The sequence below is a fragment of the Xenopus laevis genome, chromosome 9_10L, assembly GCF_017654675.1.
Source record: "Xenopus laevis strain J_2021 chromosome 9_10L, Xenopus_laevis_v10.1, whole genome shotgun sequence".
Lineage (NCBI taxonomy): Eukaryota > Metazoa > Chordata > Amphibia > Anura > Pipidae > Xenopus > Xenopus laevis.
In genome coordinates this window covers 60,410,247-60,432,424 of record NC_054387.1, presented here as the reverse complement: position 1 = coordinate 60,432,424, position 22,178 = coordinate 60,410,247, and the positions used below count along the sequence as shown (strand labels likewise).

The 22,178-nt window shown below is 42.1% G+C and overlaps 1 protein-coding gene across 7 annotated transcripts in view; it reads left to right on the top strand.

Moving 5' to 3' along the window:
* The window catches only part of tns1.L (tensin 1 L homeolog), a 207,882-nt gene that overhangs the window by 83,104 nt on the left and 102,600 nt on the right, over positions 1–22,178 (top strand). For 6 of the 7 annotated variants that reach the window (XM_041577148.1, XM_041577147.1, XM_041577150.1 and 3 more), the window contains one exon: positions 286–323. In XM_041577148.1, coding sequence (XP_041433082.1) covers positions 286–323 — 38 coding nt within the window. Of the gene's footprint in view, positions 1–285; positions 324–17,690; positions 18,237–22,178 lie in introns of those variants that run through there. The other variant, XM_041577152.1, reaches the window with a different exon arrangement.

Below are 22,178 nucleotides of genomic sequence, written 5' to 3'. Positions count from 1 at the left end.
AACCAGAGGCGAGAATGTGAGGCCCCAGGCAAAGAGTATCAGGGGCCGGGGAAGTGCATGTTACAAGGCAAGCAGTCTTTCCCAGGGTGAGGCTAAACCTCTAGCCATCGTACCTGTGCACAAGGGGCCAGCATTGGCCCATGGCCAGCGTGTGAATGAGGGAGGGGGGGCATTCCATGTGCCTGAGATCCTTAGGATAAGCAGCCTTTCAGATATGACTAGCTGTGGCTCCGTCAGCAAAGGAAGGATTTTAACCTCTTCTCTCCCTGTTTTCCTTTCCTGCAGTTTGCCGATTGTCATGCCACAGAAAATGTGAAGCCAAGGTAAGGAGGAAATATTCTTTTTGTCTTAAACGTGTTAGTTTTGCACCTTTCTTTTATTTAAAGCAAGTATAGCAGGCACACTTCCCCTTTAATGCAGGGAAACTTGCTGGAACCTATGAAATTCTAGTTCCAGGGGGATTTTGCAAAATGGATCTATGACCCTAGTAGCAAGAGGGACTAGTGAGGGACAAATAGCTGACAGTTATTAAAGGGGAACTGCAATCTTTTAAGCACAAATGACACCGCTGTTTCCATACCTGCTGCAGGGGAAGAGTTTTTATTACACGTGCCTGTGCCTTGAAGCATTGTACTGACAGCTCTTGAGACAAGGGGATTCGGAATGTCAGTTTTAGGGAATGTCTGTTCAGATATGCATCTCTAAAGCTGAGGCCTTAACATGTGACTCTCCAGCTGTTGCTGAAAAGCTTTTCTCAGCAGCCCCTCAGCATCCAGTGTATATAGGGGTCTTTTGGGGCTTGTAATTCAGCAGACTTGGGTGAGGAGAGAGATCATAATGGACACTGTGTCATTGGAAAACTTATGGGTTCCATGGTTGCAGTGTCACACAGAGTGAATTATATTTCAGCAAGCAGTCCAGTGCCCTTATTAATGCCATTAACTGAATATGCTAATGAAATTCCGATCTACACAGATACAAATGAATAGAACATACTGGTGATGGGTAGCGCCAGCTGTAAACCATAGCACACAAAATGTATTGATTTCTAGTAGAAGAAGTAACCGCCATAATGCCAATATGTGTTCCAGAGCATTGCTGCTTTCATAAAACATGGGGACATTACTGTTTATTTAGCAGATCCTGCCAACTAATTAAAATTAAAAAAAGAAATAACAGAATTGTGTTACTGGGCAAGGCCTGGTACCCTGCAGCCATCCCTGTGACTCCTAAATATGGGCATGAGCCACCCGGGTGCCCCACTCTCAGCACAAGACCCTACCTTTGCAGCCTGCAAATTTACCCTTTGCATTTGCATTTTTCAGGCCCCTTGTCTTCCACTGCTAGGGTTGCCACCTTTTTTGGAAGAAAATACTGGCCTTCCTGTATATTTAGATTTTTTTCCCTATTGATAACATTGGGGTCAAGCATAATTTTTACCGGTCAGGCTGGTAAAATACTGGCCAGGTGGTAACCCTATCCACTGTGCCCCTGACTGGAGTACCTGCTAAGTTCCAAGTAGCTTTGGGATTGTAATTTCTTTCTGTATATTTGTGATGCTAATTACATTGGACCATCAGTCACCACTAGGCAGACTTCAGCCTGACATAAACCCAATGGTCACGATTAGCGACAGATGGGCAGTTTTCTCCACCAAAACACACAGCGTGATGACTGCCCCAGCTTTGTGGCTCAATAAACATCACATTTTCAGCCCCTCCCGAGTACATAAACCAGTTTTCTTATCCTTAATTACATCAGGCGGTTCTTGTGGATCCATCAGCCGGCAACAAAGAGCTCAATAAAAAGAATTTGCTATTAAAAGCGCTGCAGTTTTCCAGTCCATAAACCTGTCGTTCCCAGTGCCGTGGGGCCCCTTGTGTTGCAGCGGAGATGTTAGGAGAGAGCATCTTTATGGTTTAACTGGCTGAGTGATCTGTTTGCTTTAGTTTAATGTTCTTGTTATTAATGGCCAGGCCTCAGGAGTGACCCATAATGCACCTCTCTGTGATGTTCCAAAGCTGCATGGCGCAAAAGAGCAGTTAATGAGTCTTCACCTGCCAACCATTTTCTCTTGCATTCCTGGGTAGGAGTTGTTGGCACATGCTTGACATCACCTGCTCCTGCCAAGATGTTCAGAAAAACAGCTTTTACCTTTTTTTTCAACTACGTTGGCGTCAGGTCAATGTAATGGGGGGGGGGGGATGAGAAGACATTGCAGGTAATAAAACATGGGTGGCTGTCAGTGGATGCTGGGAACTGTAGTTGAACAACATTTAGAGGTGTCTACTTTTATGTTGAAGGAGAAGGAAAGCTACCAAAACATTTTATTGCCAATAGCCTCAATAGTACAAGCTATAAAACTATATTTATTCTGGAGATGCTCTACCATACCTGAAACAGCTCTAGAAGCTCTCTCTGTTTCTTTAGGATAGCAGCTACCATATTAGCTTGTTGTGACATCACTTCCTTCCTGAGTCTCTCCCTGATCACTCATAGCTCTGGGCTCAGATTACAGCAGGGAGGGGAGGGGGGCAAAGGAGAGGGAGAGAGGAGCAAACTGAGCATGCTCAAGCCCTAGCCCTGGAGTTTTAAGCTGAAAACAGGAAGTCTGATACAGAAGCCCATGTGTACACAATAGAAGGAAAGAAATGTGGTGTTTCTTTTGACAGCGGACTCAGAGCAGCATTACTTTGAGGGTTTACTGGTGTATTTATAAAGACCTTTCTGATAAAGCTCACTTAATTTTAGCCTTTCCTTCTCCTTTAACTGTTATCCACATTGATGGATACATTGATGATGTTCTAGTCAACCTAGGCCCCCATTATTATCTGATCATTGGCCTAGGGGTCAAACATCAGTATCCACTAGTGACTCACATGTATGTTGAACACCCCTGTTACCACCTGGAGCAAGAACAAACTCTGTGAAAGAACAGGCCTGAATATTAAGTTCCCATATACAGAAGTTCTCTCATACAGTTTCTTCCCTGTGCAAGTGGAGTAATGGGGGTGCAGATTAGCAGGGAGTTGTGCTTGCTGTTCCAAGGATAACCAAACCCCACATAAAACGTGACACAGAAACTCTAACTTGGCTTCAGTTGAAAAGTGACACCTTATAAATAAATGGAACACCAGTAAGTAGTGAGTCAGAACTTGCCACCGGCTGGATAAAAAAAGGAAACATTCTGTTCTGTACATCTGTGTTGGATTCACAGGAAAAAAAGTTATTTTGTGAGTTTGCCTTGGGTTCCATGGGCTTCCAGCTTCCATTGTGTATATACAACCCACTCATCTATGTCAGTAAGATCCTACTGGGCCAGGGAAAGGCAAAGATCTGTACGTTTGTAGCTGAGGTGGGAACCATTGGCTCAATATTGCCCCTATCTTTGTCTTAGCCAATTTTATTATTCCCCTTAGCTACTTATCCAGACTCCAGGTTCATGAAGGTCATCCCATGGAGTAGGGCCTACTGGATTGTTCTAAAGCCCAATTTGACCTCCCAATGTTGGTGCAGCAACATCTGGGGCCTCAATGTTAAGAAACAGGGTTCTGGTTGGAATAAAGTGTAGTGTATGCTCTCCAGATCTCTCTAGAACATCACTCTACAGAGTACACAAGACTATTCTTATTGCTGTGGAAGGACTTTGTGATCTCCAAATAGATTGTGAAGGACTTTATGTGCTGTTGGGTCTTCAGATGGTTCTAGATGATGACTCTCAGAGAGATACTCAGAATCATTGCACAAGGACTCAAATATACAGGAAAACCTTCAGATGGGAGAGCAAGCTGACAGCTGACAATTCTCATGCACCATCCTCCTCTTTTTACGAGATCACAGCCGTCTGCCTCATAAAGTTGATGAGGATCTTGCCACAGGTTGGGGCCATTACCCATTTGCTATGTGGGGGTCACAGTGGGGTCCAGATGTAAGAGAAGTGCAGATGTTTGGGCTGGAGTATAGCAATAACATTTTAGGCAAAAAGCAGCGGTGGGGGGTGCAGACCACTTCTCGTGAATGAGAGGGATTATGGATTCTCTTGAATGGCAGCACTACCTTCCCAGCTAGAAACACTTTCATGGCCCATTATTGTCCTGTCTGCCTGACTGCCTACAGATGGCAAGAAGTAAGGAACACACAGATAAATAGACACAGAATCCAGATTTATTTCTACCGGTAGATCGTCAGGATAGTGTACAAAAGCAAGACACACCTGCAACTCACTTGCTGCTTTCAGCAAGTGAGCAAGAATCTTGAAAGCAGCAAGTGAGTTGCAGGTGTGTCTTGCTTTTGTACACTATCCTGATGATGATGCTCTGTGGATCAAAATGCATAGATGTGAATTTGGAGGAATAAACCTTTTTCCACGTTAAATTGATGGTGGTAGCTGAGAGTGCTTTCTTACACTGGACTGTGTAAGATAGATGGTGAGCACCCAGCCGAGGTATTTGTAGTGGAGAGTGCTGATGGAATTATATATATATCTCCATGAGCGTGGTGTGCTGCCTTGTGTATCGTAGATAGGAATCCCAGTAACAGACAAACTCTTGGACTTCATAATATGGTTAAAAAAAAAATATATGTATATATTTATATTGCCCAAAAAGTTATTCCCCTGAAAAATTTGCACCTTTATAAGGGTTCCCTAGAAAACCCTTTCTATAAAAGGACACTGGTAACACATCCACATCTTTCTATAGAATGACACTCTATTCATACATGTTACTGGCCACCAGGTGTTCCTAAGTCTCACCCTCGGCCAACCTCTAATTTTGGGATTAGGTGTTTAGGAGTTTCATTGACTGGAGGTGAATGAGACTCACAGGGCGATTACCTTCCAGGCTGGGTTGCAGGACGTAACATTACAAAGAGACATGTGGAATGTATTGAATAGGGGGATATGGGCGGGAGAATTTTGCCTGAAAGATGTGAAAGGGAATTACAGGAGACGGGGAGTTAATACTACAGTCTGTGCATCATCTGGTAGCCATTAAGGCATCAGAAAATCCATGAAAGTCCTGTTTCTCTGGCTGTGCTTTGACATGGCTTTGTAACCTCTGGAGGGATAGGCTGGGGTCACAGTGATTATGAGAAACTTACATGGACACTTTCCTATAATAGTTTTTCTATTTATGAGGGGGGACAGAAAGTTTGGAAGGAGCATTGTTTGTTTGGAAATGCCATGTTTAAGATGTATAAGGCGTGAGTCTCATTCAGCTTTAATGTGTCATCCACTCACTGATTCTATTATACTTGTACGATTGCTCTGGATCGTTTAAAACTAATAGCTGATTGGCTGATGTGGGGTTACTGTAGTGGCACAGATTCATGCGTTCCTTATCCTTTCACCAAAATGAAACTTTACCCATCCTGCTCTCTCTGCTATTCCAGACACCAGCAGTGCCGGGCGCTGTATGCAACCCGGCTGGCCACTTTGGCCTCAGCTGCAGCAGTGCTCAACTAAGTACGTGCGTGCGTAACCGTGCGCAACCGAGGACGCACTTTGACTTCAGAGAGCGCACCCACTTTTCACTGAGGTAACAATTGCCAGACTAGGGGTAGGCTGCATGTGAGGTACTTGTCTGGCGCTCTCCAAACTTTGTGCCCTAGGCACATGCCTCTTCTGCCTACCCCTAGTTCCAGCCCTGCAGCCCCTGCTCACCAGTTTAATTCTTCTAAAGTCTACCTCACTACACGCAAATATACATATTCCACCCTTATAGCCTATGATTCTTACCCTTTGCTTTCTTCATTAAGCTCTTTATTACCCTGGCCCACTGCCCATTATTTTCTCTACCTCCTGTATAAACCTTATGCTTTGTTTCCTTCTCTACTTTAGCTTCTTTCCATCCTGCGCTTTTAAGCTCTTTTTTTCATATGTTTCAACTCCTCCATTTGTCATGTGTCCCCTTCTCCCAAGTGCTCCCTTCCCACACCCCCAGTTACATTAAATCCACTGGAACTCTCTTTTAGTTCCCCCTATGAGTCACTTCATGTTCTGGAGACGGATTTGTTACCAGAACTCCAAACATAGAACTCTATTCTCACTACTGGCTCATGTTACGTTTGCACCAGCCTTTATTATTTATTTCATTGTAATTCTCCCAGATATTCAGCAGGTCTCAACAGTTAGACAATTTTGCTAAATATTTAGACATAAAATAATGATAAAAAATAATACAGCAGAACACAAGGAGCGATTTCTGTTGGATACAATGTGGACTCTGGGCCCCTTTACGTTTTATAGCCTTGCAGAGAAACGCTGCTATCCATGACCTGCAGCCTCCATCTGCTGTTGAACTACAACTTTAACCCCATTGTCAAGCTCTAGTCAATGAAATGGAAACATGGATCATTGATAATGGAGGGGCCCCTGGGGTTTTTTTTATCCTTGGCGCCAGTACTGCTAGTATAAAGGATTCAGTGGATAAAGTAGAAATCTGTTATGGAAAAGCACAGTGGGATAGAGATATATAAAGCTATACAACACAGCAACATTGCAACAGTAACTGAGGATGAAAAACGGCACACAGCAATCTCCGCCATGTCTAGTTTTGCTTCGGATAAACAGGATTTTAAAAGGTAATAGTACTGGATAACAAGTTGCTCGTTTGAGTACAGTGGGCCTGGAAAAAATGAATTAATTGTATACAGCGCAGGGGAATATGTTGGCACTTTATAGATACATAATAATAATACATAAAACTGCTGCTGGTGCCTGAATCTAAGAGCCGACTGATATATTGTAACACTGCAGAGCTGACAAATTCAACTGAATCGGTAACAGTCACAGTAAACACTAGCAGAGATGTACTAAGACCCCATAAGCTCTTTTGGCAAGGTATTGATTTGTGGGACACTGCTAATAGGCATGGGTACTGCATAGATGAAGCAATTTCAGAAACTCCTCAGACGGCAGCTCCCCACTGGTTATCAAGGGCAGCAAAAATGCCTGGTAACTGGAAATTCATCTCTTCTAGTGCAGAGAGCCCCCCCCCCAAGCCACGGCAAGGGGGCCAGGATCACCCCTGCTTATACTACTGCCAGTGTCTGTGTATTACCTTTTACCATTTGCTTTGCCGTAACTCTGGCTCTAAATCACCTATGACTCTGTGCTCCACATTGTTTCTCTGACCTGCTCCCCGGGCACTACTGGTCTAGTTAAGCCTTACTCTGTTTCTGTCTATAAAGATCAGTGATCCAAATACATAGTAAAAGATGAATAAAAATATAATATAATTCAGGGGCGGCATGTATCCATAAATCGGTCTATAGCTAAACGTTAACACTAGCGGATCCATCCTAGTTTAATATATGAACCATTTAATGGAATAACTTTCCCACTCACTGGAGATATATATACAAACCGCTGACTATATTCTTTATATAATGTGTGGCTAAGTGGTTGCTGTTTGCTGGGCACAGAAAGTTATGTTCCAAGATGAATCTGTTGTTTTCCATCTCCGTAAACAGCAACATTGTTACCCTGAGTCCTCAAATGCAAATCCAGATGTTGTTAATAGCAGAGCTGTTTACTTGGCTGTATGATAGAGTGAAATCTGGGAGCAATTCTGTGCCCATTTGTGTTTGTGCACTGATTGAGGTAGAGTGTAATTACCAAACAAGCAATTGTTGAGCATATGGACCATTTCTGTCTGCTGCAGAACATCATCTTAAACCACAGAGCAACAATTCCCTTTGTTATTGAACTTGCAGGCGTGAACTAGACCTACTTTAAAAATCAACATAAAAAATAAAGCTCAAAGCTTGAAAACTTCCTTTAGTGCTAACTGTACATCATATAGTATCAGTTATATGTCTCAGGGAACTCTTTGAGTATCACTCATGTATTATAAGGGATAATGTATTCTCTACTGTAAATTATAAGGATATTAGCTATCACTGAGAGGTTCTGTGACCATATAAAGGCATAAGGCTGCAGGCACAGTTATACAGGGAACTCTTGAGTATCACTCGTATTGTAAAAGATAATTTACTCCCTACTCCCTAAATTATGAAACTATTTAAAAATATTTCCCAGTGTTTTTTCAGTATTACTATTACTCAGGTATCATATTGTATAACTTCTGTTCAGTACTTGGGGTATTTCCAGTGATTGATACCCATCAGAGGGTGGGACGTGTGACCAAGCCGGAAAATATTATCTCAGCTACAGGAAGTCATTGGGGAAGTTGTCTCTGACTTGGAATCACAGAGAGATCAATATGCTGAGTGTTTCCTATTGTCTTTCTCTCTTGCTGCTGCCGTGTGTTCTACTTTGTTTCTGGCCACAATGGGAGCTTGTGGGGGCCGACACACTGCACACACATGTAATGTTATTAATGACAATAAATAAACACAGACAGAAGCCTTCCCGTAAGTGGGATGCGAGTGGCTCTGTAACAACACCAAATAAAGGCATTCTGGTATGTATCCTGTCTGTTCCTTCATCATACTATAAATACAGGGAGATGTGTTTCTATTGCTAATATATTCCACTCCTATGCTATTCTGGCAGTCAGTAAAAATGTCATACTTTACTCCTGATATATTACATTCCCTCTGTGCTTTTATACATTTCTGTGGGAGCTGCCATATTGTTTCCCTTAAATATTATACAGTACAACCCCATTTTACATTCCCTGATTTTAAGTTTCCCCTCATTTTACATTGTTGTTTTGTGGTCCCACCTATATGCATAATACATTTCCCTGATTTTACATTTTCTTGAATTTTACACCATTTTTTTCTGGTCCCCTGAAAATGTAAAATGGGGGTTCTATTGTAGTATGAGAGTTTAGGCTATTGTGTGCCCAGATTATTCCTTCTTGGTATTTATATACTGGTGGGAACTGCCATACAGTTTCCTATAGACAGTATATATATATATATATGAAGAAGGCTCGAGTACAGGAGCCGAAACTTTTTTTGCACTTCATAAGTACTGTGTGTGCGGTTTTTTGTTTGCTATATATATATATATATATATATATATATATATATATATATATATATATATATATATATATATATATATATATATATATCTATCCTCTCCTTTGCATTTGGAACAGAAATTCCACAGCTCAGAAAGGTTACTGCATCTTCTCTCTTGGACACGGAAACCAGAGACGGTGCTAAATGGTGCTTGGCTTTATTTATGAGGTTTATGACAAGTTATAAGGTTCTGCTGGAGTGCTGCCAGTTTCAGGGCCCCCTCTCCCTGTGAAAGGAAAGCTCTGTCGGGAATTGTCTATATTGTGAACTGTTAATCTTCCGGTGCAGTCCCAGCATCCTCAGCTCTCAGCGCCTCGAGCTAAAGCTTCTCAGGAGCACCTCATTTTCTGTCAAGAGTCCCTCTGCAAATCAAGATGTATAGCTTCAACTGGGATTACATGGTGTATTTTGTTTCAGGGCACTTACAAGGAGGCCTTTAAGGACCAGTATGGACTAATAAGATCATGGAAGAAATTTGGGCACTGAGAAAATCGTCACTCACGGCTGTGAATTTAGTTTCCAGTACATTGAATTTTGCAAACATTATTTGTACGTGACATCATTTCCATAGGGCGTCTGCATGTGTCAGATTCTGGTCTGCTTTTGGGGATCTCAGAATTGGCACTGTATTGGCTAGAAATTTCCATCACAGAAAACTCAGACATTAAGGGAAACCATAATCCCATAATCCAATTACAAAATGCTCTGCTCTGCAGATAGCTAGAATGTCAGCCATAAAGCAGGGCAGGACTGCTGCATTGTATGAAAAAGGAAGCACATTTACATTATTGATGAGTAAGTGCAGAAAATAATCCAATCCCTATTCCGATGCACCCAAACAGGTTGTGCAATTCAATTCATATAAAGTTCTCCCTAAATGCTCCCTTTTGCCTTCCCTATAAAATCATCACAAATGTCTAAAAACCTGGACATAAGCCAGAATTTCAGGCTCGTTTGCTTGAGGAATGTTTTTCAGTCTGTAAATCTTAAGTTAATGGCTATTTTGTACACTATTAAACATGTTGGTGATGGGCAGTTAGCCAGGGCATAGAAAGGCTGCCAAAATTATGGGTCTGAACACATAGTTCTTGAAGAAACTTTTTTAAAACACATCAGAATGAACCCAGGGAGAGATACAGGCTGGGTAAGTGCTTTCTGGAACAAGAACCAAATTCTTGCCATTTTACCCTCTATATGGAAGCCAACCCTGTTATAAAAGGCATTTGCCAATGAATTATGATATCACATGATGCAATACTGTATTAAGGACATTATTTATGGTGGGCTATGACTATCCTAATCAGGCAGAAGACCAATTGATTTTATCGATAGCACTGAAGAGATGTCATGTTGAGATGTTTCTAAATTAACAGTTTGTGTCTTTGGCCAGTAGAGGGGTCTCTTGAGCACCGAAGCCTACACGTGTGGCCCTGGCAGTGATGGGACTATTCATATCCTTGACTGGCACATTTTCCATAGGCTATTGCCTATGGGAGTTTTCCTTGACACATTTGCACATATGAAGAATGATACATAGTAGTTATAGTAAGGCAAGATGGTGACAGTTGGAAAGATGGCAAGACTAGGGCTTGATGGAGACAGTAGGTGATGATCGAGACAGTAGTTGATGATGGAGACAGACTTTATAACAGGTATGTCAACTCTCCCTGGAGTCTCCAGTATTTATTAACTGGGCTTGGATGGAGAAGTATGTGGTTAGAGCATAAGAGAGGTGTGTTCTGGCTGCACCGAATCCACAAAATTAGGGATGCACCGAATCCACTTTTTTGGATTTGGCCGAACCCCCGAATCCTTCACGAAAGATTCGGTCGAATACCGAACCGAATCTGAACCCTAATTTGCCTATGCATATGCAAATTAGGGGTGGGAAGGGGAAAACATTTTTTACTTCCTTGTCTTCTGACAAAAAGTCATGCATATGCAAATTCGGATTTGGTTCGGCCGGGCAGAAGGATTCGCCCGAATCCTGCTGAAAAAGCCCGAATCCTGGCCGAATCCCGAACCGAATCCTGGATTCGGTGCATCCCTACTAAAAATCTCTGAAAAATTACCCAAAGAAGGATTTTTTCTGTTTAGGACTCAAGTTGCTGTTAAAGTACAATGTAACAGGTTGTCTGGGGCTGCTGGGAGTTGTGGTCCAAAAATCACTGAAGAGCCATATTGTGCACAGTCCTTCACTATATAAATAAAAGGATCTGCAAAAATGTATTGTGCCCTGGCCCTGGCCACTAATAATGACAGCCTGGCACATTTGTGGCACAGAATACGGGCTCGACAGGCAGCAAACCCAATAAAACGACAAACCAGTCGATACATGACAGAGCAACCTGACATTATCCCTCCTGCAAAAACCTGTCGCCTTAGGTGATGGCGCAGGGAAAGGGCCTCCCTCCGTTAGAGCAACTTGTTCTGGTTAAACAAACAAATTCCTTCATGGCTGTTTACCTACCGTCACAAGCACGCGCCCCGTAATCTCCCTAATGATAAGTGTGCAATGTTACTGACTCTAGCGCTCACCAGATGAGAATTCCAGGCCCCCCTGGCTAAAAAGCAGTCATTACTCTGTGATGTAATAATCGCTATGTCTGTCTGAGCATTAGATGCCCACACTGCATGGCTGTCTCCATTGGCAAACCTCTCTGTGATTAAAGGGGATGTAAACCCCAAAATAACATGAAACATGGAAGACATTTCTACAGCTCTTAGATGAGCAGCAGCCATTATGGAAAAGTAAAAGCTTCTGGGATTGGCTGAGGCTTTTCTTTCATTCTTTTAATTCTGTGTATGATCATTGGCCAGTTTGGGCTACTTGTCATCGATGCCATGTTTCCTTTCCTACCAACACTTTATTGCCAAACATACATATGTTTCCCAGCTGCCTTCTTTGTTCTGTGAAGTTCCCTGAAATCTGCGTGCCGAATGCTGAAATATTCTCAGCTTGATAAATCCTTTGGTTTAAAGGAGAAGTATGCCTCACAGTGAGACTGAGTTGTGTACAGAAGCAAATCTATTCTCCATAAATACATTTACAGTATATATAAATGGAAGCTACCATATTGCTTTCTTTGTATGTCAACAATGACTTCTAAAATAGCTTTGCAAGCCCTTCCTCCTAGCATCTGCTGTGCCATAGATACTCTTGTCTTACAATTTACAAACCATGCCTCCTTCCACTGAAAGCAGAAGTGTAGAACAAGCAACCAGGTGATAGCAAAAAAGGAAGCAACAAAGAACATAGGACATTAAAGAGCAGAACAAAAAGCAGCCCGAAGTAAGGGCACAAAAGGGGGTGGGAGAAGGGGACAGAAAAGGGGATGGACATAAAAGGGCAACGAGGGGCAGAAAAGGTAAGAGGAGAACATAATAATGGCTGAGAGTGTGAGAAGAGAATTGGGGAAGCAATTACAACTGCTGTGTAACATGCCCGTGCTGGCTATGTAAAGGATAATAGGAAAATCTAAAGACATAGGCGAGGAAAAGGGGCACAATAGGAGGTATAAGGTTTGTGAGTATAAAAGAGAAAGGGTAGAACCTGTGGAAGACAGGACAGCGAACTAAAAAGGGCAAAGCCAGAAAGGGGCATAAAGGAATGGAGTGTAGAGAAAAGAGAGGAAAAGATCAAGGAAATATAACAATGCCTCAACCAGCAGTACGGGGCTGTAGGCTTAAAACTAGGTTTATTCTCCCATGCTGGACTCTGCCCAGTTTAATGTCAGCTCTGTGCCAGTGTATGGAAGCCTGTGCCAAGGCGCCAACTATGGAATCAGTGACTTCATGTGGCAGAAACGTAGAACAACACAGATAAGGACTCTGGTCTCCACACTGCATGTCGTGTCTTGCAATTCTGAAGTTCAGCGAATGTCAGTCATTTGTTGTTTTACAGAGGGAGCCAGGCAATAACATTGGGTAGGACTTCTTGGCACGGGTTTATGTACTGGTGTAAGGCAGGGGGTAAGAGAGTGTGTAACACTGAAATAAAACTTATAATTCAAATGTATGTTTGAACATGAGCTGGAATGATTATTCTACAGTAGTTACCTGTGGGCTGCACTGGACTCCTGCGTCATTGACGCCTGCAGCTCCACTAGCAGCCACCGTGATGAGTGCTGCTGAATGACGATTTGCAGAGATAAATGACTTGTTGCTGTTTGCTCAGTGATTGCCCAGCATGCAACAGTATATTTGCAATTACGCATAGTTGCTATTGTGTTTGCCTCGGCATAAGGATTGATCATAGGCTTCCACTGAACTTTGCTACGTAGTATTTTAAAGTGGATGATGCTGTTCTGTTGATAAATAAATGATGAGTGGTATGGCCGTTCCCACACAGGTAAAAAATGCAGATATTCAGGGGTGAGTGAGTGTGTAGCATGTGGTGTAACAGCTTTCATTCTCAACATTTTTCATGGTACAGGTGGGAAGGAGCTGTGTCTTGCTGCTTGTAGGATCTGTAGGCTACTTGGCTGAATTTCCAGGTTTATGAAGAGTCAATTTTCATAGTCTGCAGCCATATAAATCTACGAGTTTGTGTTTTGTTTCTTATATTACTAAACATTTCAATGATTTGAATGGAGCTCTATTTATTAGTTGTTCAATTTATTAACTTTGGGAATATCAGCCTGAAGGTGTTATGTTACCCAAACCAATATCTTAAATTACCCACCCCAATGGTCATACCATTAGGTAAGGATGTGTCTGCCCTGCCAGTTACAGACTCATTTGGATGATTTTATTATGTTAATTTTAAAATAATATATCATCAAAACAACATCGACGGTAGGATAAGAGGGAGACGGTAGGACAGGATGTAGACAGTAGGACAAGGTGAAGACTAGAAGGAGACAATAGAGTAAGATGAGACAAGAAAACAGTGACAGTAGGCATTTAAGAGGTAGTAGGACAAGATGGAGATGGTAGAGCAAGACACAGACGGTAGAACAAGATAGTAGAACTGGGTGGACCATTCAGTTACCATCAAAGGACAACTTCCAGCACCCATCAGTAGAGGAGCACTCTTAACACCTGCAATTCCAATTTAGTGGCGTTTCAGGTCCTTCTGCCACCCTGGGGTTACCAAAGCAATGAAAATGCATTCTCTGTACTAGTAGAGCTAAAATTCCTATTTAAAATATGGAATTTCAAATCGTAAAGTTACCAGCAGTGGCTATTTGCTGCCCCTGGTAACCTGCGGGTTGCTGCCGAATGAAGGAAAATTTCTGCGCTTGTTTCATGGCAGTGCTCTGTTCCAGTCCTTTCATCCCAGGTCCATAGTAGTAGGACTGCTACCCAAAAGCAGGAGCATGTAGGGGCAAATGGACTCTCACAGAGATATACCCTCCAGCTACATTGTGTGTGCCTTGTCTTTAAAAGTTTAGCACTTAAATAATATAAGAATCCACATTTACACTGTGTTTGTCCTTGATACCAGCATCTGCTTGTAGCTGATCTTACAGACAGAATCAACTCTCCCGGAAGGAATAGCATTTCTGGTTCAAACAACGTATATATCAGCACTGTCAGATTCTCGGCTAGCCAGCTGCTGGCAGTGACGTCTGTGCTGGAAAATGTGCCTGGAATACATTGAGTTTGATGGCAAATGGCTAATACATAACTCTGTTTCTACAAATATATTTATCCTTAATTCATGTGGAGCTGAGCTGAGAGAGATTGTTTAATCACATCAGCCCCTGCACCAGTGGAGCTAACAATCTAATTTCCAAACCAGACAGTTACCCTGTAGTGCAGAGGGCTAAAAGTGGGGTAATTTGGACAATAAATTAGAAGTATGAGGTGTTTGGACTTGCAGCAACTCAGGGTTTTAGAAGCCATTCAGTACACAGCAATCGGAGAATCATTTGTAGGGGAAACAAAGCCAAGCACAGAAAATGTTGTCAAGTAAGTGAGAATTCACCTTTGACGCTTGGATTTTAAAGTTCCCAATAAATGTGTGCAAATAGGGTTTATTGCTTCCCGTCCACATTGTGGCCTAATCCTCCTCCTTCTCACCTGCCATCCAGGATCCCGGCCCATTTACAGCAAGTACAGGGCTAGGGAAGGGGCTCGTGTGCAGAGGATCAACACCTGTCAGGGGCTCTCCTTAGTCTTTGTAGGGCCCCAGGGTAATGCTGCCCATATATATATATATATATATATATATATATATATATATATATATATATATATATATATATATATATATATATATATATAATGATCCACTCCTTTGATGGCTACATGCCCTGATTCAGTGTGTGTGTATTTTACCACTCCAGAACTGCATGGGTTGTACCTCTGCTTTATGAGCTAACCAAGCATGTTTGTTAGAAAACTTCCACCTTAATGTATAACTGCAATAATTAATACAACTGAATCACTATGTACTGTATCATTCATATTTGCAACATTAATTGAGCCAGATAAAATGGATTTAAATATGTTTATTCCTATGGCACCACAAAACTGTATTGATGTCTTTTTAAAAATACATCTTAGATTGTAAGCTCCAGTGCACAGGGTGGGACATACCTCCTGTCTGGTTCATTATTTGTATGTATCTGTATGTTTGATGTAGAAATCCTTATATAGCAAAGCATGTGAAAAACTATGGGGAAAAAGAGAAATGTACCCAAAATTGCAGGATTCAGATTAAGAGAAATGTCCTGCTTTAATTCAGACTGATCAGAGCAAATTCCTGATTTGTTGAGATGGGTGACACCCCCAGAGACAAATTATACCTCCTGAGGTTATATTGAGTTTTTATTGCTGTCGTCCATGTGGCTGAGCTGTCAGGCTTGTTCATACAAGTGAAGAACTCTCAAATAAAGCATTGCTCACCCCTGTGCCACTTGGAGGGTTAAAGGCCAAGTAAGACATTTATGATGTCTTATGTGTATCAGCCCGGAGAACGTCTGGAGTTACTTGAGCATGTTGCTGTTTGCTGAGTGACAATAACACTTGCCAGTCAGGCCTGTAGCAGTGGGAATGCAAACAGCTTTTATTCAAACTCCTGCCAGTTCTCAGTGATCCCGCCCCATTCTCCGGGAGTTTGGTTTACCTGGGGGATGGAACGCTGTCAGGATTAATTTTTTCCCTCTCCCCAGAGCATGGAATTTGTAGATAAAGTCGCACAGGTGCTTTGCAGGGGTTGAGTGGTTGTAGTTGAGATGAATATGAGCCCCCTGATTTTTAGCATGGATGAAGAAAAAGTCACTTTTCTTGTGCCAAAATAATAATATTACTTACAATGAAACATTCCTAGATGCACAACCTGCAGCTGTGGGTGAACAATGCATAAGTTGGAAAACACTGATAAAGTGTTTCTGTTGCCATATTGGCCTGATTTCTGCTTCTTGTTTTGATATCTCCATCTTGCCTTACTCTCAGCATCTTGCCTTATTTTCAGTATCTTGCCTTACTCTCATTTTGCCCATCTTGTTCCACTGTTGTCTTTTTACTCTACTGTCTCCATTTTGCCCAAATGTACCTATCTTTGCTCTGCTATCTCGATCTGCCCCTATGGTCTTCATCTTGCCTACTATCTTTGTCTTGCTCTTCATCTTGCCTACTGTCTTCATGTTGCTCTCCATCTTGTCCTTCTGTCTTCTTGCCCTGCTGTCTTCAATTTGCCCTCATGTCTCCAGATTGTCATTTTGTCTTGTTTTATGGCCTCCAACTTGCCTTATGTTCCCTATAATGTCCATATGTCTTCTTCATGTCCTACTTTCTCTTACTTGCCCTACTGTTTCCATCATTCTTAAGGTCCCCATAGACGCAAAGATTTTTCTTTGGTGAATGACCGATTTTAGTGCAATCCAACTAATCCGTCAAATTATCGTGAGGTTTGTGGGAATCGAACGATCGTGCATCTAACAATTTTTCATCCATCAGCCAGGTTCAAATATTTTCATTGGTCACAGTGAAATCTATCTATTGTCCAATTGTTTGCAGGGCCAAGCAGGCAGCTACCCTCAGTTTTCCTGGCTTCAACTAGACAACATCGCTTGAAATTGTCTTTTTAGTTGATGGACAAATCGTACATTAAAACGATCGTTTCAGGATAAGCTTTTAAAGATCTTTACATCTATGGCCAGCTCGTCTCTCTCGATCTTGTCTTACAGTTGCCATCTTACCTGACTGTTTCTGTACAGTCACCATCTTGCCCTTAGATAATGGTTCAAATTCAAAGTATAAATCTGCAGAGCAAAAGAAGTCAAATAATTCAAGAGACAAAATAAAAAGAAAAAAACAAACCCTTCCCCAAGCACGTTGTTTTAGAAAAATACTATTAGCATCATGCTAAAAGTTAAGTTTCCCTTTAAGTGTCCAATGTCACCAGCTAAGACTAGTGTTTTGAAACTGAACCCTTGAACCCGGAGTCACATCAGTAGAATATAACTTATCATCTGTTAAGTGGCCCTGGCCCCTTATGTTTAGCTCCTTAGCTGCAGGGAATCCAGAGCACATGAGGCTTTGCTACATCCATGTCACACGGAGTCGAGGCACAGGGCTGCCAGTGAGGGGTTAAGGCAGCTGCATGTATAGTTATATTTCAGAACATGTGGAGGGAGAGAAATGGACAAGGAATTCCTTGGTCTTCCTCTCCCTCCCTCCACCTCTCCCAGCTGTATATTCCCTCCCACCTGGTCTAAGCACAGGACTCAGTCCCTTCCTCTCTCCCCAGGCTGCTTGCACTCCGCCTTGCACTTCTGTCCTGTATCCCTATTTTTTTTTTGTTTTTCTCCTTCCCCATGGCTGCTGGATTCCATGCTTTTTAAGGCTACGGAGAGCTGCCAGCCGGGAGTACTGGTTGGGTGTGTATGTGTTTTGCTTGGAGTGAACAGCGCATGAGAAAAAAATGGATAGGGTGGAATAAAACAATCCCCCCTCCTTCCACTTAGCCCTGCGAGCTTTTCCATGCACACTGTTTGCCTGTAAGCCCCACGCTTAGTTGCACACAGGAATACGCACGCAGGCTTGCACTCACCTCTCTCCGGAATTTTTACCTTTTTATTTTTATGCTTTTCGTTCTTTTTTTTTTAAATGTACAATAAGTTCAGAAATTCTCAGATTGGCGTTTTGTGTCCCTTCTTGGCACTCGGCTTTCACTCCCCTCCTCTGTCAAAGTGAGATGGGAGACTTACGGGGAGTGACAGATTAGCAACTGGTGCCTTGACTGATAAGCATTGGATTTGCACAGGAGCCACTGGCACTTTAACAAGGTGAGGAATCTGTGTGTGTGTTTGTGTTGCATCTGATGGCAGAAAGGGTAGACTTCTGTTAGCCTAAAGCAATTCCTTGCACAGAAAGCTGTTATTCATATCATAGAAAATTCTGAATGTGAAATCTTGTGCACTGTAAACCCAAGTCCTGATGATTAAAGGTGCGATTTCTGTGCCTTATCCTCAGTCAGAACAGGACATGTAAAGGGGAAGTTTACTATCTACAAATTGTCTTCATAATCTAGGTAATGTACCCATTGCTTATTAGTGATTCCTTTTCTTCTATGCCTGGCTCCATTTGGCATTCACACAACAATGTGGTTGCTAAGGTTAACCACCCTAGTAACCAAAAACATATTCATAAAAATGTCCTTTCTGGTTGGTACTTTTATATATTTATTCTGACATCAAAACCACTTCCAAGTGTTATTAAATAACATCAGAATCCCACTGTCAGATATAAGATGGGAGTTCTAGTTCAGCAACATGGGGGGGGGGGGTCAAAGTTTGCTCTCATCATTAAATAATTTACTGTAAAATGTAATTATAAAAGCACAAGTTTCTAAGGTTTAGAACGCAAATACTCCGCTTTCTGTTTGTGGGATGGAAATGGTGCAGAGTAAAGGACGCGGTCCATGAGCATTGTTGGAGCCATAAGACCAATTCAGTAAGTTTCTGTAATTAAGCAGAAAGCATTGAGAGAGGAAATATTCATATTTATATAGCTTCTGTGGTTTGGCCATATGGTTTCTGCATTGCTGGGCTGCTTAGCACAGAATTAGCTGTCAATGGGCTTGCTAATTTTATATGGCTTCCACCCCTCCAGTTTCAGATTCTGACCATGTACTTTAAATAACCCTTATTATTCTCCTCTTCTTTGAGGTGCTTCTAACAAGGCATAAAATTGCACTTTACCGGTGTCCCCAAAAAGTCTGTAGGATTAGGCACCATTTAATGGGGGTGTGGTTTATCCTGTATCTACTTTTGGAACTGAATGTTTTTTCCTGTCTGATACTAAACATGGTTTAACCAGCAAATTTATACACCTTCATTACCCAAAGTTATAGTGCTGTATGGACAACGGATCAATTATGTTGGCTGCTTAGAGCTGCATTCTCCTAAATTTTGGATAGACCATACCTCCCAACATTTTGGAAGTAAAAAGAGGGACAACATTTTTTTTCGCATGTAGAACAGTGAAATTGTTTGACCATGCCCCTTTCTGTGGCCACACCCCCTAATTACCTTGTTAATTTTACAAAATTTGGCAGGTTATGAAAGTTTGAAAATATTTCTCCTAATCTAAACTTATTTTCACCTGTTAGCTGTTCTGTGCTCTCTGCTAAAAGCCAGTTAAGTGAGAAGCTTTCTTTTTCTGGCTGTTCAGTGCAAAGAAAATAGGGACTTTCCAGTACAAACGAGGGACTGCAGGTTGAGCTGTCAAAAGAGGGACTGTCCCTCCGATATGGGACAGTTGGGAGGTATGGATAGACCCATTAGCAATATAGCAGGTATAATAGGGAGAGATGGTGGCGGTGCCTATAGTAGCAGTGGGGAGAATAGTCTCTGGGAATGGACTGTGTGATAGCAGCTATAGTAGGTAGTGATGGTGCCTATAGTAGCAGTGGGATAATAGCCTCTGGGAAGGGACTGTGGCTGTGGGATAACAGGTATAGTAGGGAGAGATGGTGTCTATAGTAGCAGTGGGATAATAGTCTCTGGGAAGGGACTGTGACTGTGGGATAGCAGGTATAGTAGGGAGAGATGGTGCCTATAGTAACAGTGGGATAATAGCCTCTGAGAAGGGACTGTGACTGTCGGATAGCAGGTATAGTAGGGAGAGATGGTGCCTATAGTAACAGTGGGATAATAGTCTCTGGGAAGGGACTGTGACTGTGGATAGCAGGTATAGTAGGGAGAGATGGTGCCTATAGTAACAGTGGATAATAGTCTCTGGGAAGGGACTGTGGCTGTGGGATAGCAGGTATAGTAGGGAGAGATGGTGCCTATAGTAACAGTGGATAATAGTCTCTGGGAAGGGACTGTGGCTGTGGGATAGCAGGTATAGTAGGGAGAGATGGTGCCTATAGTAGCAGTGGGATAATAGTCCCTGGAAAGGGACTTTGACTGTGGGATAGCAGGTATGATCTATTATTAACAGCCTTATCACCACTAAAGGCAGCATTACATGGCATTTCATAGGTGTTTCTGGCAGTGGGTAGGAAGCAGCATCCAAGCGAGTGACATATACTTGTTTGTACAGAGCATTTCAGAATTTTGAAGGGAGAGGATAAAGCAGTTCTGTGCCCTTTTTTAAAATTAACCACATAAAATCAATTTAGTATTTGCACTAATGACCCAACTAACATATAAAATTTTGCTTGAGTGACTCATAAGTGGGTTGTATATCTCTTTCAATGGCAATCAGGTGACAACACCCTGATAACAGAAAACCTTACTATAAACATCAATTAACAAATAATTGTTTTTTAAAGGGGAAAGAACTGGAAGAAATAATTGTTCTGCTCCTAATCATCTTCATCTAAATTACTGATGAAATTCCTTTTGGCTCTGCATCTCGTGAGAAAGTCAATGTGCCGGGATATCTGTTGGCACCACAGAGATGCCAACTATAAATTAGCCAATTGGTTTGGAAAAAGTCATTTAGATGTGTGAAATTATCATAAAGCTTAAGGCAAGAAACAGGTTCCTAAATCAGCCAAGTAGAAACAAACAGTGGGACCATTTGTGTATTATGATGCATGCAGGTTGCAGTCTGTGGGAGCTTAGTCCATACAGAACTCTGTTCTTGGGCGTGGGGAAAGAGATACTCAGAGTTGCCTCTATAACTCAGCCTGCCACCTTGTGCCTTTATATGGTCACAGAACCCCTCAATGACTTCTTACAGCAGGGTTGTCCAACTGGCACACCCCCCCCCCCATTGTGTGGCCCCCCACATGAAAGTCTGCTTGCTGTGTCTGCTTACCAAGTGTAAACTTTTAAAGGTATCACTACAGAGATTAACTGGCCCCTGTATTGTTTAAAGATTAAATTCAGACTGTAATCCCCTGTATTGTTCACACATATAATCCCCCCTGCATTGTTTACACTTGTAACACCTCTATTGTTCACACCCCTATGTACAGCTCTGAGACCCAAACTGAAACTGCCCACATTTTTCACTTGTTCACACTCATACAAACTGCTGAAGGGGCACCAGCACTGTGTCACTGTATGTAATACATTTTAGAGTGGTCCTGAGTGGTTTCCCTGTCTTCTGCTCTATTCTGCCTTCCTTATGCTCACTGTGTGTGCCATTTTTGCCTCTCCTACTCTGCCTGTATGTGCCATGCTCTGCCTGCCCATGCTCCCTGTGTGCGTCATACTCTGCCTGTGGAACATAAGCCTGGTATTTATTCTGGGGGTTTGTTAGCATTTGAAAATTGTTGTTAGGGGCCCCTAAGGTGTTTAATCATGTGCTTTTGGGGAGCTCTGTTTTTCACAGTGGAGAAGGAGACATATGGATTTAAGGGTATGTCTTAATATGACAACTTTTTTCACATATAGTTACATAGTTAAATCGGGATGAATAAAGACCATCAAGTTCAACCCCTCCAAATGAAAACCCAGCATCCATACACACACCCCTCCATATCTTCACATAAATTTTATATACCCATACCTATACTAACTATAAAGTTTAGTATCACAATAGCCTTTGATATTATTTCTATCCAAGAAATCATCCAAGCCATTCTTAAAGGCATTAACTGAATCAGCATCACAACATCACCCGGCAGTGCATTCCACAACCTCACTGTCCTGACTGTGAAGAACCCCCTACGTTGCTTCAAATGAAAGTTCTTTTCTTCTAGTCTAAAGTGGTGCATACCTCCCAACATTTTGCAAATAAAAATAGCAACAAAAAGTTGCCGCAGTGGA